The 17263-nt window shown below is 36.2% G+C and overlaps 1 protein-coding gene across 10 annotated transcripts in view; it reads left to right on the top strand.

Annotated features, from left to right (window-relative positions):
• The window catches only part of LOC123746533 (sex-lethal homolog), a 109762-nt gene that overhangs the window by 75558 nt on the left and 16941 nt on the right, over window positions 1–17263 (top strand). For all 10 annotated transcript variants that reach the window (XR_006771517.2, XM_069318305.1, XM_045728092.2 and 7 more), the window contains exon 6: window positions 11754–11824. Coding sequence is in view for 9 of the 10 variants with exons in the window: in XM_069318305.1 (XP_069174406.1) it covers window positions 11754–11824 (71 nt within the window). In the remaining variant the exon portion in view is untranslated. The remainder of the gene's footprint in view (window positions 1–11753; window positions 11825–17263) is intronic.

Below are 17263 nucleotides of genomic sequence, written 5' to 3'. Positions count from 1 at the left end.
TCTCTCTCTACCTTGTACTAATGATCTCGGTATATACTATATAAAGAAGTTTTATGATTTTGGACCCTCTAAGCTTAGGCCATTTTGAGTGACATTGGACTTTGGATTATTTCTCCCTCACTTTAAGTCAAAAAGTCAGTGAATAATGACTGTTAGTGCTTCTGATACAAATTTTCCTCACCCTTATCAAATTTGTTTCCTCTATCACTTTTGCTCACTAATTATTGATGTTTCTTGGGACACCACATACTTAGCCCCCGACCTCCCTACAAGTACTTTGATAATAGTTTTCTGGAGCTTCTGCTGATAACAATACTGTACTCGCCCAATTGTGCTTGCGGGGGTTGAGCTTTGGCTCTTTGGTCCCGCCTCTCAACTATCAATCAACTGATGTACAGATTCCTGAGCCTACTGGGTTGGTTGGTTGTGGTTGTGTGTGTGTGTGTGTGTAGCATAATTATAATAATTAATTTAGACCCCATGACCTTAATGACTGGAGTTAAAAGCACTCAAGTGATTGAATGCATGTGAATCTGTTTTCTTGCATTATCTGATTTATATTTTGGTCATTGCTTGAGATAAAACACTACACTTATGAAGACAGCTTCAGCTCCATAAGTGTGGTGTTTACATATATATATATAAATATTGTGTGTGATTATGTGTATACATATATATATATTTAAATATTTAAATATATAATGACTTATCTGATGGCCAGAGCCATACTACTTGGCCTAGAATGCAAGCTCCATTATTTACCTAACAAGCAAAGCACATATGCCTACTGTATTTTCAAATATTCATTCCAGATTACAGTAGTAAAACTTAGCTGGGGTTAGGTGAGGTTAGTTTTGGTCAGGCTTCCAAGTTAATTTTGGCAACAAAGTATGTCTATAATAATGACAAATTTTCATTCCATAAGCGAAAATTTTCCCGATTTTTTATTTTTTAATAGGACAATTTGGCTTACTAGGCAACTAGCTGTTGGATACAACACTCAGAAATTGTATGTGTGTGTATATGTGTGAATACCAGCATATATATATTTATATATACTGTGCGTGTGTGTAATATAATATATATATAAAATACAGTATACACACACTCACACAGTATGTCATACCTAGTAACCAGAACTGCACTACTTGGCCAACTAAGCAATGCTTAACAGGTAGAGTGATTTTCTTTATTTTTAAATAGAGTATTTCTTTCAGAATTGGTTCATTACACAGCAATAATAATGTATTGTAAAAGGAGCCTAAATTACTGATAATTATACTAGTATTAGGTTAGTTTTGGTCAAGTTTCTATATTATGATTCCCACCTAAAATTCTAATCGTGTATAATACAACGAGAAATGTTATAATTTGACAAGACGAGATCTTCAAAATGTAACATTTCTGGAAAATTTATCTTATGTAACTCTGGCTGTTAGGTATGACATGTGTATGTTAAAACTAATGTAAATTCAGTTTTGTATTGACTAAATATATATATATATATATATATATATATATATATATATATATATATATATATATTATATATATATATATATATATATATATATATATATATATATATATATATACATATATATATACATATATATATACATATATACACATACACTACTGAATCCACACTATTTTGAGCATGCACTATACACACACATTTATATATATCCCAATACAGTACTAACTTCAGTATTTGTAACCATTTCTAATTTTGCCTGAACCCAGCCAGACCTTGGTAAGATGAGGTTAAATTTATTATGGTGTATCAACAATATATTGTTTATTATTATACTTTTATTTCAGATCATTATTCTAGGAGATAATGGTAATTTTGTTTTCAGTTCATATAATTAAAAATCCATGGCCTATTCACTGATTAAAATAGCTTATCACTAGGTTTTCTCTGCAGCACTACATATGCATACCTGTATGTGTGTATATCACAAAAATAAACACGTGATTAAAAATGTGACTGTGTCAGACCACGGAGGAAAATTGAAACAGAAATTTCCTTAAGTACTTTCGTATATTAATACCTTCCACTCCTTCTGAAGATGTATTAATATACGAAAGTACTTAAGGAAATTCCTGTATTAATTTTCCTCCGTGGTCTGACACTGGCATACCTGTGTGTGCGTATGTTATGTTAAATGCTGAACATTTTTAGTGCGTGAAATATTTTTGTTCATAGTTATATATACTGTACTAGGATTCACATGGCTTAAGTTAGGATGTCAGAATGAATATCAGAAGTCAGTTCCAGCAATTAGATAAGCATATCAATGCAGAAGCTGAAAAATGGAAACCTGCAGGCAGTGATGCAGGCATTGTATTCAGAAATTACTGAATGCAGCAAAGATAAGAAATTATAATGGGTGTTAAGTTCAACATCATTGAAAAAAGACCCCTTGTTAGATCATTGAAAGGAGGTCTGTTGCTGTACCTTTATGTAAAATATAAAGTGAATGTTGTAAGTTTTAGAATTATCCAGACATTGGAATACCAAATGTAATTACAGAGTGCATTACAGAAAAGTGATTTGAGGAGTAACTGAGAATTTTGTTTAATTAGTATTGAATTATGTGGGGTTTGCAGTGAAAGGTCTAAAATATTTCGGCCCATCGTCCAGTAATAATAGTAATAGTAATAGTATAGCAACTATTTGGTCTAACAAAAATGGACAGTTGCACCCAAAGATCTCAGTTTGTACTCAATTAGACCAAATGACATGCTAAAAAATGGAAAGTACAGTACCTAAAGAGTACTGTACTGTACTTTACTGCTTGTACAGTACAGTATCTAAAGAAAACCTATATATTTAAGCTCTTAACCCTTGCACTGCTCACCTATTTTCGCCAAAAACGTCTTGGTGCAATTGTCAAGGACATATTTTTGTTATTTTTACAAATGTTCAGGTAAATTTAATGTCAATGTTTCCAAAGTCAACTATTTCCATTTCAAAATACAAAGAGTAATGAAAAAATTAAAAAACATTAAAATATAGCCTAATTAAAAAACAAAAAGCACAACTCTCGGAGCGCCTAAAGGCGCTTTGCGCAGTGCAGTGGTTAAAGCTCTTAAGGTTTACTGGAGAAAATTGAGTATTTGTTTTGCAGGTGGAATTATGACAGATGTGAAGATAGGAGTACTAGAACATTATTAGAATAAATGGATTTTATCCAATATATGATGAAGATGCATTTCTTGTAGTAAATAATGATTAGGATATACAGTTCAAGGTAATTGCAGTACTATACTGTATTAACATAACTGCTTAGTCACTATAACATTTTCTTTAGCATTACTCCATCTATATATTTAAATGAGATTCTGAAATTTGCTAGCATAGAGTAAGCTCCTCTCAAAGTGCATTTAATGCGAGCCTCTGGTGACAGTCTTCCATCCAGAATCCTTTTAGTTTTATTTGTGCTCTTCAGCCCCTTTTCATATAAAAGATAGTTATTGTGGCCTGTTCTTCCCTGTTCTGTTTTCCATTTCATGGTATTTATATTTAATTTATCTACCATGTCTTTTGCCATTCACTTTGTCCAGGTCATTTTGAAAGGCATGGCAGTCATTTAAGTCTTTTCCTCTCCCTAATAAGTTAACATTATAGATGCAAGGATATTCATGTAATTGTGAATCCCCTGCTGTGTAGGTCATTTATATAGACTATAAACTTTACTGGCACTAGAATAGGTAGAAGAAGGGTCGAATGACTGTACAGTGCATGAGAAGTGGCAAGGAGTAACTTTAAATGGTATTTATTTTATAAAGAGAGATTTTAAACTTTTGTAGTTTTGGTGATATTTTACAGAAAGCACTTTACATTTGGGTATATTATGCAGTGGGTGTTACTTTGGATGGCTTGCTATAAAGTATGTAAAATATGAAAAATGAATTGGGGGCATTTTATATGAAAGCTGCCCAACACCATCTCCACACAACTGCACAAGCAGCCCAACACCCCCACACAGCTGAACAAGCTACTCGGCTCCACCTCCACACAGTTACAATAGCTACCCAAGTAATGTACTCAGACAGATTGTATTAAAAACAAAGTAAGCAAACTTGGGGAAAGGTTGCAAGAAGAATCCCCAGGTGAAATAACACTTGTAGAAATAATATTGTCAAGCGTCATAATAAATGCACTGTTTCTGCAGGATTTCTGTCTTTGAAGGAAGGGAAGGAAGGTTAAGTGACCCTGGTGATAAGAAAGGACCGGAGTTTCGAAGAGATGGATATCGCGGGTTTTGAAAGGTTCAGAGACTACTTAATGGGCACTATGACAATGGGAGGACCTAAGATAGTAGTAGTAGTAGTAATATATAACCCTCCATTAAATGATAGAAGGACCAGACAGGAGTACAATAGAAACAACACAACACCCATTTATATAATAGTGTGACTGCTGTTGCTGCAGGAATGGATCCAGAAAGTTAATCATGGGAGATTTCACCCATGGAAAGATTGACCGGGAGAACGGAGAACTGTATGGAGGCACAGATACAGAGAGATTGAAACAACTATTGGACATAGCATCAAGAAACATTCTTCCAAGTCAACATGTCAGTGAACCCATATGAATGATAGGAAATGGCATATCAGCTGGACCTGACCTAATGACCTGACATTCACTTTGTAAGAGTCGGATATGAGGGAAGTCAAATTTGAAGCCCTCCTGGGAATGAGTGACTATAGTGTACAGTACTGATATTTGAGTATCTGGTGTAAATAGGAATAGCCTACTTAAGGAAGAGACCTGAAAGCAAAAAGACTAGCTTTCCGAAGGAGAACAAAGATGAGACGAGAAATTTCTTATTAGAAATACCATGGGGAATAGAACTGGGGGAAAAGACTACAAAACCTGGTGGATTATCTCCCAGAAGGGTCAGGAGTTAGTAGGCAAAGTTATCTTAATCCAGAAGGAAAAAACAAATGAAAAAGAAGAATTTGGTTCAATCTGTCATGTAAGGAAGCCTGTTAATTAAGTAAAAGAGTGTGAAGAAACTACAGAAATAGCAGGACACTAAAGAGCAGAGAGAAATACCAAAGGGTCAGGAATGAGAATGGTACAGTACCTCAATATGAGAAGAGGAGCAGAGAGACGATAAGAAAATGACACAGCAAGTAGGAAGGAGGAACATGTCGGAACCTGTTGATGATTCCGAGGATAAGCTTCTCCGCAGCCCGGTTTCTGACCAGGCAAAAATTACCAGAGATGGTGTTGGGAGGCATCTGCTGGAATTGGACATGACAAAGATTGTTGGAACTGATAGAATCTCACCATAGGTATTAAAGAGGAAGCAGATCACTCTGCATACCACTCTATGGTATATAATAGATCACTAGCAACAGGAGACATTTCAGAACATTGGAAGATAACTATTCTAGTCCAGATATACAAAAAAGGGGTGACAGGCAGGAGGCACTGAATTACAGGCTGGTGTCACTAACGTATGATCCTTTCCATCACCTTGCATAGTATATGAGGAAAAAGCTAATAATACATCTGGAGAGAAAAGACTATGTAACACACCACCTACACGGGTTCAGGGATAGTAAGTCTTGCCTTTCAGGATTAATAGAATTCTTTGATCAGATGACAAAAATTTTACAATGAGAAGGATGGGCAGACTGCAAGTTTTTGGACTGTCAGAAAACCTTTGACATAGTAACCCTAATAAAAGGCTGGTGCATAAGTTAGAGAAGCTGACATGAGTAACAGGTAAGGTGCTCCAGTGGATAAAGGATTACCTAAGCAACAGAAAACTGAGAGTTACCATGATGGGGAGATCCCGCAATGGAGAGATGTCACCAGCAGAGTCCCACAGGGCTCAGTACCAGGACCTATACTTAATATATACTGTACTGTATACAAGTCTATCTTCTATTTTCTAGAAGATATAAACTTATTCCTCTACATGTTTGATGATACAAACATTATGAAAAGGATTAAGACAGGAAGATACCAAGAGGCTACAAGATGGCCTGGACAAACTGAAGGAATGGGCCATTAAATTGCTGCTAGAGTTTAACTCAAGTAAGTGTAAAGTAATGAAAATAGGTGCAGGGAGCAGAATGATTGACTCATGGTATCAATTGGGAGATGATGTCCTTCAGGAATCGGGTAGAGAAAAAGACCTGGAGGTTGATATCACATCAAACTTGTATCCCAAATCCCAGATCCAAAGGATATCATCAGCAGCATATGCTAGGTTGGGTGACATAAGAACTACCTTTAGAAACTTGAGTAAAAAATCATTCAGAACTTTGTGCATCATTACATCAGGCCAATCCTGGAATTTGCGACTCCAGCGTGGCGTCAATATATAGACATGATGTATAGATACAATCGACTTGAGAATGGTCCAGGACGGACCAAAACGTCATCGTCCCTTCACCTTCTAGTGTGTGGTCTGGTCAAATATAGACATTACTTACCGTGGTGGACATTATTCACCTTTATTCTCAATGATTAGGCCCAACCCATATATCAGCTTAAACCAAGTCCAGATCTTCTTGCTTGTACTCTACTTGGAACTGGGTATTTCAGAAGGAACAGTTGGATTTAGGAATGAATTAATAATTTAATTAGGAATGATAGTATGAGAAAGAACAAATAGGAATCCAGAATGGAAATTCAAGTGAATGAAGGTATTTAATGCTTAATTTAAATAATGAATAAGTACTCATTAATTAACTTTAAATGTTTTAATTTACTGAAGATATGATTGAAAAGTAAGATATTTTATCTAAAAAAAATTCAATTAAAACATGGATATATAGTACAGTACACAAGAATATTGACCTTTCATTTCATTCAATTATTGTACCCAGTTTTCAGCATTGAACTCCACATCTGGACTGTTAAAACCTAAATGCATACAGGAATCAATATTATTTCATATATATCAACCTTGCAAAATTAGGAAGATTTTACCTGAATTTGTTTAGTTAAATACTGTAAACATAGAATAGCAATGTTTTTAAGATAATGAATCTATGAAAAACAAATAATAATTAAGTCAACAAGACTTGAATTTCAATAAGGCAGGCAACTAGGCTGCTTATTTCCAATTTGACACTGCTCTGTTGGTGTGGCAAAAATTCTTGTTTTGAATTTGCTCTAGGCCAGCCTTCTCATCCGCCTCTGTCGAACTGATGTGTTGGGATGTCTCGGTCTTTGTTTATGTTTTAAATGGAATGCAAGTGTTTATATCTGGCTAACCATGAGGATAGAGTAATATTAGACCAATGGTCTCTACATTTGATGGTCACACCTTGTTGAACCAATACAGAATTCTCAATGCTAGTTCTTGGGTTGTGGTGAGAAATTCACCCATATCACATGGTCTGGGAAAACCTCTCCACATGGAGACGAGTCGTGGCTCTCACATGCGTAGAGTCTGTTAAATCATTGCACACCCTTGATGTTTTAAGTTTCTCCTGATATCTCACCATATGCTAGGCTGGATTACTAGCACCCTTCAAACTACATGACAAACCAATGATGACACTTTTGTATCACTGGTATTTTCTAGGGTAATGTGATGTTGCAAACAACATTGCAGTAATTGGGCACCTTAATGTAAACCAATTGGCAGGCAGTGTTCTAAAGTAAACTAATAAGGCTAAAGGAAAGATCCTAGAACTTAAGAAAATGAGCTATAAAGAGCAGCTGAAGGTTTTAAACATATCATGGCTAGAAGATAAGAGGAAAAAAAAGAGGCAATATGATCAATACATACAAAAATAGTAACAAATTGACTTAAACGTGATAGTGGAAATTTTTAAACCTGCACCTTCAAGAACAAGAGGTCATAGATTCAAGCTACGGAAACAAAGTTCCCAAAAAATGAAAGAATGTTCTCTTTTTGCAGAGGACAAAGAGCACTAGGAAGATGTGACACCACAAGAGTAGCTCTTGTCCAGTAACAACACTTAAATATATACATGTACTACAGCAGTGGAAGGCCCCACAACCAAGGATAACATTTGTACCAACAGAAGAATTGATAAGTACAGTATGAAGCTTACTCAGAAATGGCATCAAATTAAATAAGGAAAGTGGAGTTGTTGTCAACAAGTAGACAAGAATAAGAATAAAGAAGAATTTATTTATTTTTTACTCAAGAAGATAGGGTTCCAAGCCAGTGAAATGGAGAATAAAAGCTAACCAACAATCACCTGAGACAAGTGAAGTGTGTCCAAAAAAAAGGAAGCAAGCAAGTTCAATAAACTTTTATCTTTTAACCTAAATGAGGAGTGTTCAAACACACTTAAACTACATTATGTAATTCAAGAGAAAATACTGAATATTGTCACATTGATGGGCACCAAACTAGAAAAGAGAATTCTAAATGAGGATATGCTGTGTTTTCAAGTGGCTATTTAGTTTGGAGATTTAATAGAAAAATAGTTAAGTTTGAGATAGTTACAGTATGTACTGGTGAAAGAAATTCAGGTACCTGTATTTATATTTTAAGATTTAATACTTGATAGCCTACATGATGTTGACATTGTTCAGCTGGAGATTGGAAACCAGAGAAAAATTTATATTAAATTATTATTGTCATGAGCCCTTCATTAGCCCAGGTAACAATATACTATTAGGTAGACAGAATCTACCAGATAGGAATATAGGAAACGTGCCTAGCCATTTCTGTCCTGAGGAACAGAACCCAGAACTCCCGAGTAAGTGTCGAGAACCAATTTGACTGTACTGTACTACTTTGGACAAAGGCAGAACAAGACACCAAATAAGGTCTTATATTGTTTGCAAAAAGGGTAAATGAAAAGAGCATATAAATGGAGATTATTGGTAATGGATGACTTACGAAATCAATTTGGGATGCTTACAAGTTAGAGCAAGATATACTGTATGGATGAACATATTCATCAATCTCATTCCAAACACAATTATGCATTGGCATGTTATGCAGGTCACACGAGTTCCCATCATTTCTGGATCTGGTGTTCAACAGAACAAAGGTTTATAGGTTGGTAAGGATGTTAGCGAGATGTACGCAGTCCAGTCAGATTGGATTTCACCGCAAGATACAAGAGAATGTGCATGGGCATATTTCGTTCATCTCTCCCCACTAAAATGTGTGTTCTCTGTTCAGTTTTCTCACCTCAATTTTAATGGTACGTCATTCATTCTGGTATCAAATTGTTCACAAAATAAAGGTGTGCATTTTAAAACTAGTCCCATAACGATCGGGTAAAAAATGGAATTTTAACATATTTTAATTTTGGATGTCACATGCGTCCCCACCGGACATCTGCAGCATTATTTTTGGATGTCAAATCCGTCCCCAGAGGTCGAAAGTGTTAAGTGAGGTGGTGGTGAATGCCAAAATGATAAGCAGTTTCAAAGCATCATATGACAAAGGGTATAGAGAAGATAGGACACCACGAGGGTAGCTCACATCTTGCAACTGCTGTACACCCCAAGTAATTACACATACATTGAATATGAATACTGTACAGTATGTGTGTACAGTACTAGAAATTAATGTGAAATATGAGCACACTCAGTCGGATTGCAGTAAATTGGAATCCTTAGCTTGAAAGGATTTTCTAACACAAATGCTAGGTGAACTAGAATATTTTGCTCATGTCTTAAAATATTGTAAAACATAGCAAGTGAAGTAGGGAGGTGGATTTTAAATTTTTTGTTAAACAGAATGCAAAGAGTAACAGTCAATCAAATCAAATAAAAATATAATTTAGAGCTTCATATCATCCTTTGGAGATGATACAAAAATCAACATTGAAAATTAAGTTTGTAGAAGACACTGAAAAACTAAAAGTCGATACAGTATTAATAAGGTCTTCAATAGGGCAATGGAAAGTATGGTGAGGTTTAACAGCGATAAGTTACAGGTACATAGGTATGGTTGAGATGAAGAACTTAAACAAAATACAGGATACAAAACCCAGTCAGATCTACTCAGAGAGAGGAAACCAAAATGTAAAAGATCTGGGCACAATGATGTCTGATGACCTGACATTTAGTGAACATAACCAAGCAAATATAGCAGCAGTCAGGAAAATGATGGAATGGCTTATGAGGATGTTCAAATTCAGGGATTCCACCACAATGTTAATACTATTTAATCACTGGTGGTGTCCCTCTTTGAGTAAAGATTGGTACTGCTCCTTTCAGAGCAGGAGAAATTTCTGAAATTATGGGAGTACAGAGAACATATAGTGGCATTCATAGACATGATAAAGCACCTAAATTATAGGAACTGTCTCAAATTGTTATCTTTGGTATGGGAACAAGAAGTATCAAATAATATATACATGGAAGATACTTGAAGGCCAGGTCCCAAATTGAAATAAGTTTATTGAGGTAAAATACACACAAAGGGATGAGGTAGCTCAAGCTATTCTCACCCCGTTCAGTACAACGTGTTCATACGTACATATAGACATGTCACAAACAATAAACATATTGCTGAACATTCTAAGTGATAAACATATACAGTTCTTCAATTACACGTGTAGTATGTTACCAGACATACACACAAATACTTTTATAACTAGGTATATAGACAATTTGCAATAGACATTCAGACAATTTAACAAAATTTTACAATCTTGGTGCAAAATTCTTATCTCTCTCTCTAGAATATCATCAATCTTTCTGTTGAGGTCCCAAATTTGCACAGTAAGATAACATACTGGCGTAAACGATATGTTAGGAAATGCGAAATAGAATCAGTAAGGAGCAGAGATGCCATAGGCACAATTAGAGAGCACTGTATGAACATAGAAGTCTACGGCTATTCAGTACTCTCTCAGTAAGGATAAAAAATTTAGTTGGAACACCGGGGGGGGGGGTTCAAGAAGCAGTTAGATAATTATAGGCCTGCGAGCCATTCCAAGCAACAGCCTGTTGGACTAGTAAGCCATCTAATTATAGGCAACCATATGATGCTATCTGTGTAGTTCACACACAATTATTAGTCAATTATTAGTACATCTTGGCTGTCCACAAATTTAATTTAGCAAAAACATGTTCCATACTGGCCTTCAGAGCCAGTGCAGGGTGGCTTCAGAAGCTTAAAAGACAGCATATATCAGTATAATGGTACAGTATTTTGCTTCCTCTGGGTTACCAAGACCAGGCTGTGCTTTAAACTAAACTTTTTTTTACATTTATGCATTACAAATAATATTTATATGCCTATAAAAATGATTGTTTATATACTATTTGTGTATATTAGTTTACAAAATTAGTTTATTATTTGTATATTAGTTTACAAAAAATCAATAATAATGGCATATTGACAAATGTTGCCATTTTTGTAAGTTTTTACTAATCTATCATTCTTATAGTGAAAGCACCATATGAAGATAGATACAAAGATGAGAACAGACAGACTTTAATAGTAGATGATATTTAGTTTGTATGGGATCGAGATGAATGTGTAGGATTAAATACTTCAATTTATATTGAGTAATCATTTCGCAGGAATGTAGCAAATGTTGACTTTTTCCCCTCATTCAGTTAAATGGTGTAATGGTATTTGAGCTTCAGAGTCATCTGTTAATAGCAAAAGATAATATTTCATAACCTGGCTGCTGTAGGCAGCCTTGCGTATGATAAAATATATTACAAATCACTGCTAGCTTCACTTACCTTTGTAACTCTGTAAATACTGCATTTCAAGCCCTATCACTGAATGAATGTGGATTAACAGTATTAAATTGCACAGGTCGTGGGCGTGGCAACTACAACAATCGTGGAGGTGGTGCTTATCAAGGCCGTGGAAACTACAATAACATGGTGCGTATTTTTATTGTTTATTTAACATTTCATCTCTTATTCACTATTGCTTTGTCTTTCTTGACTAACATTTAATTTTCAAGTTTTCTTTTTGAATTAAAATTCAGATGTTTGAGAAAGTAATTCCCTGTACGAAGGTGTTGTGCTAGCAAAATATTACTGTAATTGTTTTGTGAAATTTTCCTCTACTTGAAGGAAAACATTTTTTTTAAGCTTAATTGATTATTTCTGAGTTCTCCAACCTGATTTCTCCCAAAAGTGAAATCTTGTAAAACCACAATAGGACTGCACATTGCAATAGTGCTGTGGGCACTCTGGTTCTTAGGAGATGTGAAAATATTCACACCCAAGCCCAAATACATTCTGAAAATTCACTCATAAAACCCTCAAAGGCTTAAGCATTACTTGGTAACACAAGGACGAACAGGGCTAGTTTAAAGCGTCTGGTTTGGCTACGAGGGCTCTTTATACTTGACTACTGGCGAATTCAACAAATATTTTGTTTGTGGACTTGCCATAGAGCAGTTGCACTAGAGTTTGCTATTCTATTTGTGGCTTCTTAGCTCTGTGTTAAGTAGAGCATGGTTATGCAGTGTGCAGGTACTTTCAGTACTTCCTTAACATGTATTTTGAGGTACAGTGAGGTTGAGGTGATCGAAGGTAGAACAAAATGGAAAATACTGTAATTACCTAAGTGTTACACTTTTTTTTATAACACTTAGGTAATTACAGTATTTTCCATTTTGTTCTACCTTCGATCACCTAGGAGTGGAATTCCGTGCTTTTTTCTAAGTCTTAAGTTTCCCTTATTCATCCTTGTGTTTGTGGTCTGATGGAGGTTAAGCTAGAATTAGCTTTTAACTCCTACCTTGGCTACCAGGTCTATTCTTTGTAGAATGTTATAGTGTTGAGAACGTGTTGACCAGCTGTTACAGCCGTTACGTTTGTCCATTGTTTGCTACAGTGTAGTGTTGTGTAATTAAGCTTGATGCAATGTGGTACGTTGCCAGAGTATTTGGATTTTAATTATTTAGATATTACCAATACTTCTTAGTAATGGTAATGTCTTCTCACAGACTTAATAACACAGGATAAAAAAGCACACACTTGTATATTTGTGAAATTTATGTAAGGAATTTACACCAAGTCTTTTGCACTCTCCTGAGTGCTTTGTCATGGTCTGTGTGATTAGGACGAGACTTACATCTCATTGTCTAATCATTAATCAACGTTGATTAGACGTTCAGATGTAAGTCTTGTCCTAATCAAACACTCAGACCTTGACAAAGCACTCAGAAGAATGTGAAAGACTTGGTGTAAAATTCCTTACATAAATCTCTCAAATACACAAATGTGGGTTTTTATCCTAACCAATACTTTCGTTAATTGGTGATCAATAAATTTCTTAAAGGGTGTCTAGTTTGTTGTGTTGACTTTGTGTTGCTTAAACCACTGCCAATAGCTGGGGGTTTTAAGTAACTGCTCCATAACATGTGTTTAAAACCTTGTTGGTTTAAGATGTCAATTCTTAGCTTTTGTTGTGTTTTTGCAGGCTTTATCTTTTACTAAATGAGGTGTTGGACTGTACCCAGGTGTGTCTTCCCCCCTCCACCCCATGCCAGTCTCCACTTCCCATTCTCTGTTTTTCCTTCTCCTTTTCTCTCTCCACCTTCCTTTCTCATCTCTCTTCCCTTATCCACCTCTCTTCACCTCTCCCATCTCCTTCCCTGTCCACCCTTTTCTTCAATCTCCCCCCCTCTCTCCTCCCATTTCTCCTCTCTCCCCCTTCTCCCCCTCTCCCCCTTTTCTTCTCTCCCTTCTCTCTTTCTCCCCTTTCCTCTCTCCCTCCCTCCCTCCCTCTCAGGAAATGTAATATTAGGGAACACTAAATAAACTGCTAAATAACACTACAGAAAATGTAACCCCATATTTCAAAATTGACTTCATTAAAATTTCAGTGGTGGGGGGTGCTCTAGATGCCAACATTTCTTTAAATGTGCCATAGGCTACAGTCCCAAGTAGCCTATGGCCCTCCCCTATTGTTTCATCTTTGAAAGCTGGGTGAGGCTGGCCCCAAACATTTAGCCTCCAACCTCGGCCAAACATTCTCGTTTATACATATGTATTTGAAATTATTGGCCATACTGGTCTTGTTGCTTAAGTGTAGATCTGAATTCCACTTTTGATAGGGGGGGATGAAGGTTTCCCAAAACTGTCTTGAAGATTCCTTGTGGTTTGTCTGTCTTGTCTTCCTGGCCTAGGGTCAGTTTCTGTTCCTTACCTAAATGAAAAGACATTTCTGGAACTTAAGGCTCCAATTGAATGATTGTCTTATTTCCAATTTCTCTGCATCATAAGTTTTTGTATTTAGACTGGGTAAAACATCTCTTGAGATGTGGGTCCTTAATGCCCATTGCTTTCTTAAGTTCTTTCTTTAAAATGCAGTTATCGTTATATGTTAATTCATGAAGAAATCCTATTATCGGATTACCTTACTATGTAAATGCAGGTATCTTAAGCAAATGTTACTGTGTCGATGCAGTAATCATGGTATAAAATTCCATTATGATTACATGATATGAATACCGATTACGTTCATATGGTTTTCAGAACTCTATATGATTGTAATGAAGTACACCAGGTCAACCAATCATTATTTGAACATAATAATAAAGGCATTACAGAAGGCCTATTGGCTCATATGAGGCAGCTTCTATTTATATAATTTCTTTGATATGAAATAAATAAATAAATTTCCCGTATTTTCTTGATGTTGAAACACGAAAATTCCAACTTACGCATAACTGAGTAACTTTTTTATTATTATTCTTGCATTTTATCAATATAAATAGGAGCTGCTTCATATTGGGCCTATTTCTATCTCTATACAGTATACTGTATCTATTTATATCACTCCTATTATACATATGGTCGATGATCTAGACATCCAAGGTCAATACTGAGAATGTGTGCCTTGGGAGTAGTGTATTTCACTGATAGAGTTCCTGCAATGACAAAGTGGGTGCCATGGGCAGCCACATGCTGAACTTGTATATGTATGATTGTAATGAAGTATACCACGTGCTGAAAAAGTACCAAAGTATACAGAAGTGCTGAAACATTGTAAATAGTGTACATATACATTTTTGTCCTACAAACATTATCCTTGTTGGTTAGTAGTGGACTCAATCCTAGTTTTTGTGAGTTATGTGGTCATATATCAAGTTATTCCATACAACCTCCTGGCTTCTGTTTGAGTGTCCTTGGTTGGACAGTTTGAGTGAATTGCCTTTACTGTATTTGCATCTGCTTTGACAGCAGATATTTTCTTGTACTATAAAGCCATATGGACTCATTCCTTCAAGATTCAGTTGGCACCTTTTCAGCTGCTCGAGATGCTGACTGGATTGACACTGATCTGGCCTTAAACTCGTATGTATGTCCTTTTTGGGTTGTCTGTTGCCTTTGCCCACATATTTTATCTCCCAGTGTTTTCTAAAACACAGCTATGTTGTGTGCCCTCAGTTTTCTTAGGCCTTAATTTTGTTAGAGGCTAAAGGTTTCTGGAGGGTGCTTTTTAAAATGTGACCTATTCAGTCAAGCTAATTTTTGTCCCGTGTGATTTTTGATGACCTCTTCTCACTCGACTTCTTTCAACAACACAGTGTAGGCCAGGCGAGTTGCACCCTCTCTCTTGTTCTGACTGCTTCTGCTGATTCTTGATTCAGGGAGCATTTGGATAAGATAGCCAGAAATCAGGATTTGAGTGGATATGTAAAGCTCTTACCTGGGCAGTACATTTGGTTGCTTCCATTTCCTTCCCTTTCATATCTGTTGGGCTCTCTGGAGAATTGCCATTCGCCTTGGGGGTCAAGAGACTTTGTGTCAGTGCTGCTCGTTAATTGTAATCAGGATTAGTGATTTAGTGGACCGTTAGATAGCAAGAGCACTGCTTGGTGTTGCTTATAATGCCAGATAGCTCTTAGAAAGGCTGAATTTTTCATAAATGCACTTAATGCCTGGACTGAGCTCCTCCAGTGCCTCCATAGCATCAGCATGACCCAGCAGCGATGGATTGAAAAGTTCCCTGCTGCATTATTGCAAAATGTCAACCTGCCTTACAAAATATCTTGTGCATGACTGCACAAGATTCTTACTATAAGGAAGATCTGAATACTTTTCATAAAAGTGCTTTTCTTTTGCACTTAAAGCCATATTTTTTCTCAATATTTTCTTCTGTTTAATGAGATTAATATGATTCAATCCTTGATGGTGCCTTCATAAATCAGATGACACCTAAAAGGGTTTCTATGGATTTGCTCTGTCTTTGCAGTCCAAAGTATTTCATGTATATATCTACATCATAGAAATATACAAATTTTACAAGTTTGTGGGTGTTTTGAGTATGAAAATGGGTACTTTTCATCTTTACCATTCTCCAATTGAGTGTGTGAGTTTACCATTAGGTAACCTCTGTTTCTTGGTATACAATGTACAGTTGAAAATGTTTGCTTAAGTATGATGGCAAAACGTATCTTAATCCTTGTACTGTTCTTGCCAAGATATCTCGTTTGATGGATGGTGTGCTCACCGAGAAAACTCATTTGTAGGTAAAGTGAATGATTCAAAACTCCCTAGGATATAGGGGGGGTCACAGCTGCTTCCTCAGACCTACAGCTGCTTCCTCAGACCTCCAGTAAACAGATGTCATCTTGAAAAAAAAAAGTCTGCATCCGTGCTGTCTGTGAGAGCCTCAGTACTGAGCGAGCAACCAAGGGTAGCACAAGCAGCAGGAACTCGGTGGTGCTGTGCAGCATGTGACTACAATAGCACTTAATAATGATGAATAAAATAAGTAACTGATTATTTTGCAGTGATAGTGTCATAGATAATCGTGACTGTGATATAGATTATAGACTGTTCAGATATCAGTGAACACAATGCTAGTTATGATGTTCACAGCTGGAGGCAGATGCTCAAAGCACACAGCCGCTGTTTCGTGTATTTACACATCATCAAACATGACCTCGTGTTCCTTTAGAAAGGGAAATTGTGGAGAATGATTCATATTCATGATTTAGTGATAGGAATCTGATAATAATAGCAGTGATGTGGCTAGATTTAGGGATGTGCTAGTATACTGCAGGCACTTCAGTGCATCACTTCTGGTGTTGACTGCTGTGCTTGGATTTCATTCTACACTGGTCAGAACTGTCAGGCAGTTTGTTATGGTACATAAAAATGTAGATAGAGAAAATCAATTTGAGCATTGAGGTGACTTGAGCCAATGATCAGGGTACTCTCAGCTGTGCACCTGTGCAAAGACTTATACCATGTTGTGGTATAAATTATACTACCTGGGATTCCACTGAATCCACAAAAAGTCTCAAGGCTTCTACTGAGTCTAGTACAAGTCCAAGAAAATTGTGATGGAAGTTG

This window comes from Procambarus clarkii, chromosome 90 (assembly GCF_040958095.1).
Source record: "Procambarus clarkii isolate CNS0578487 chromosome 90, FALCON_Pclarkii_2.0, whole genome shotgun sequence".
In the NCBI taxonomy this organism is placed as follows: domain Eukaryota; kingdom Metazoa; phylum Arthropoda; class Malacostraca; order Decapoda; family Cambaridae; genus Procambarus; species Procambarus clarkii.
The sequence above is the reverse complement of the archived record's forward strand: the minus strand, read 5'-3'. Positions and strand labels throughout refer to the sequence as shown.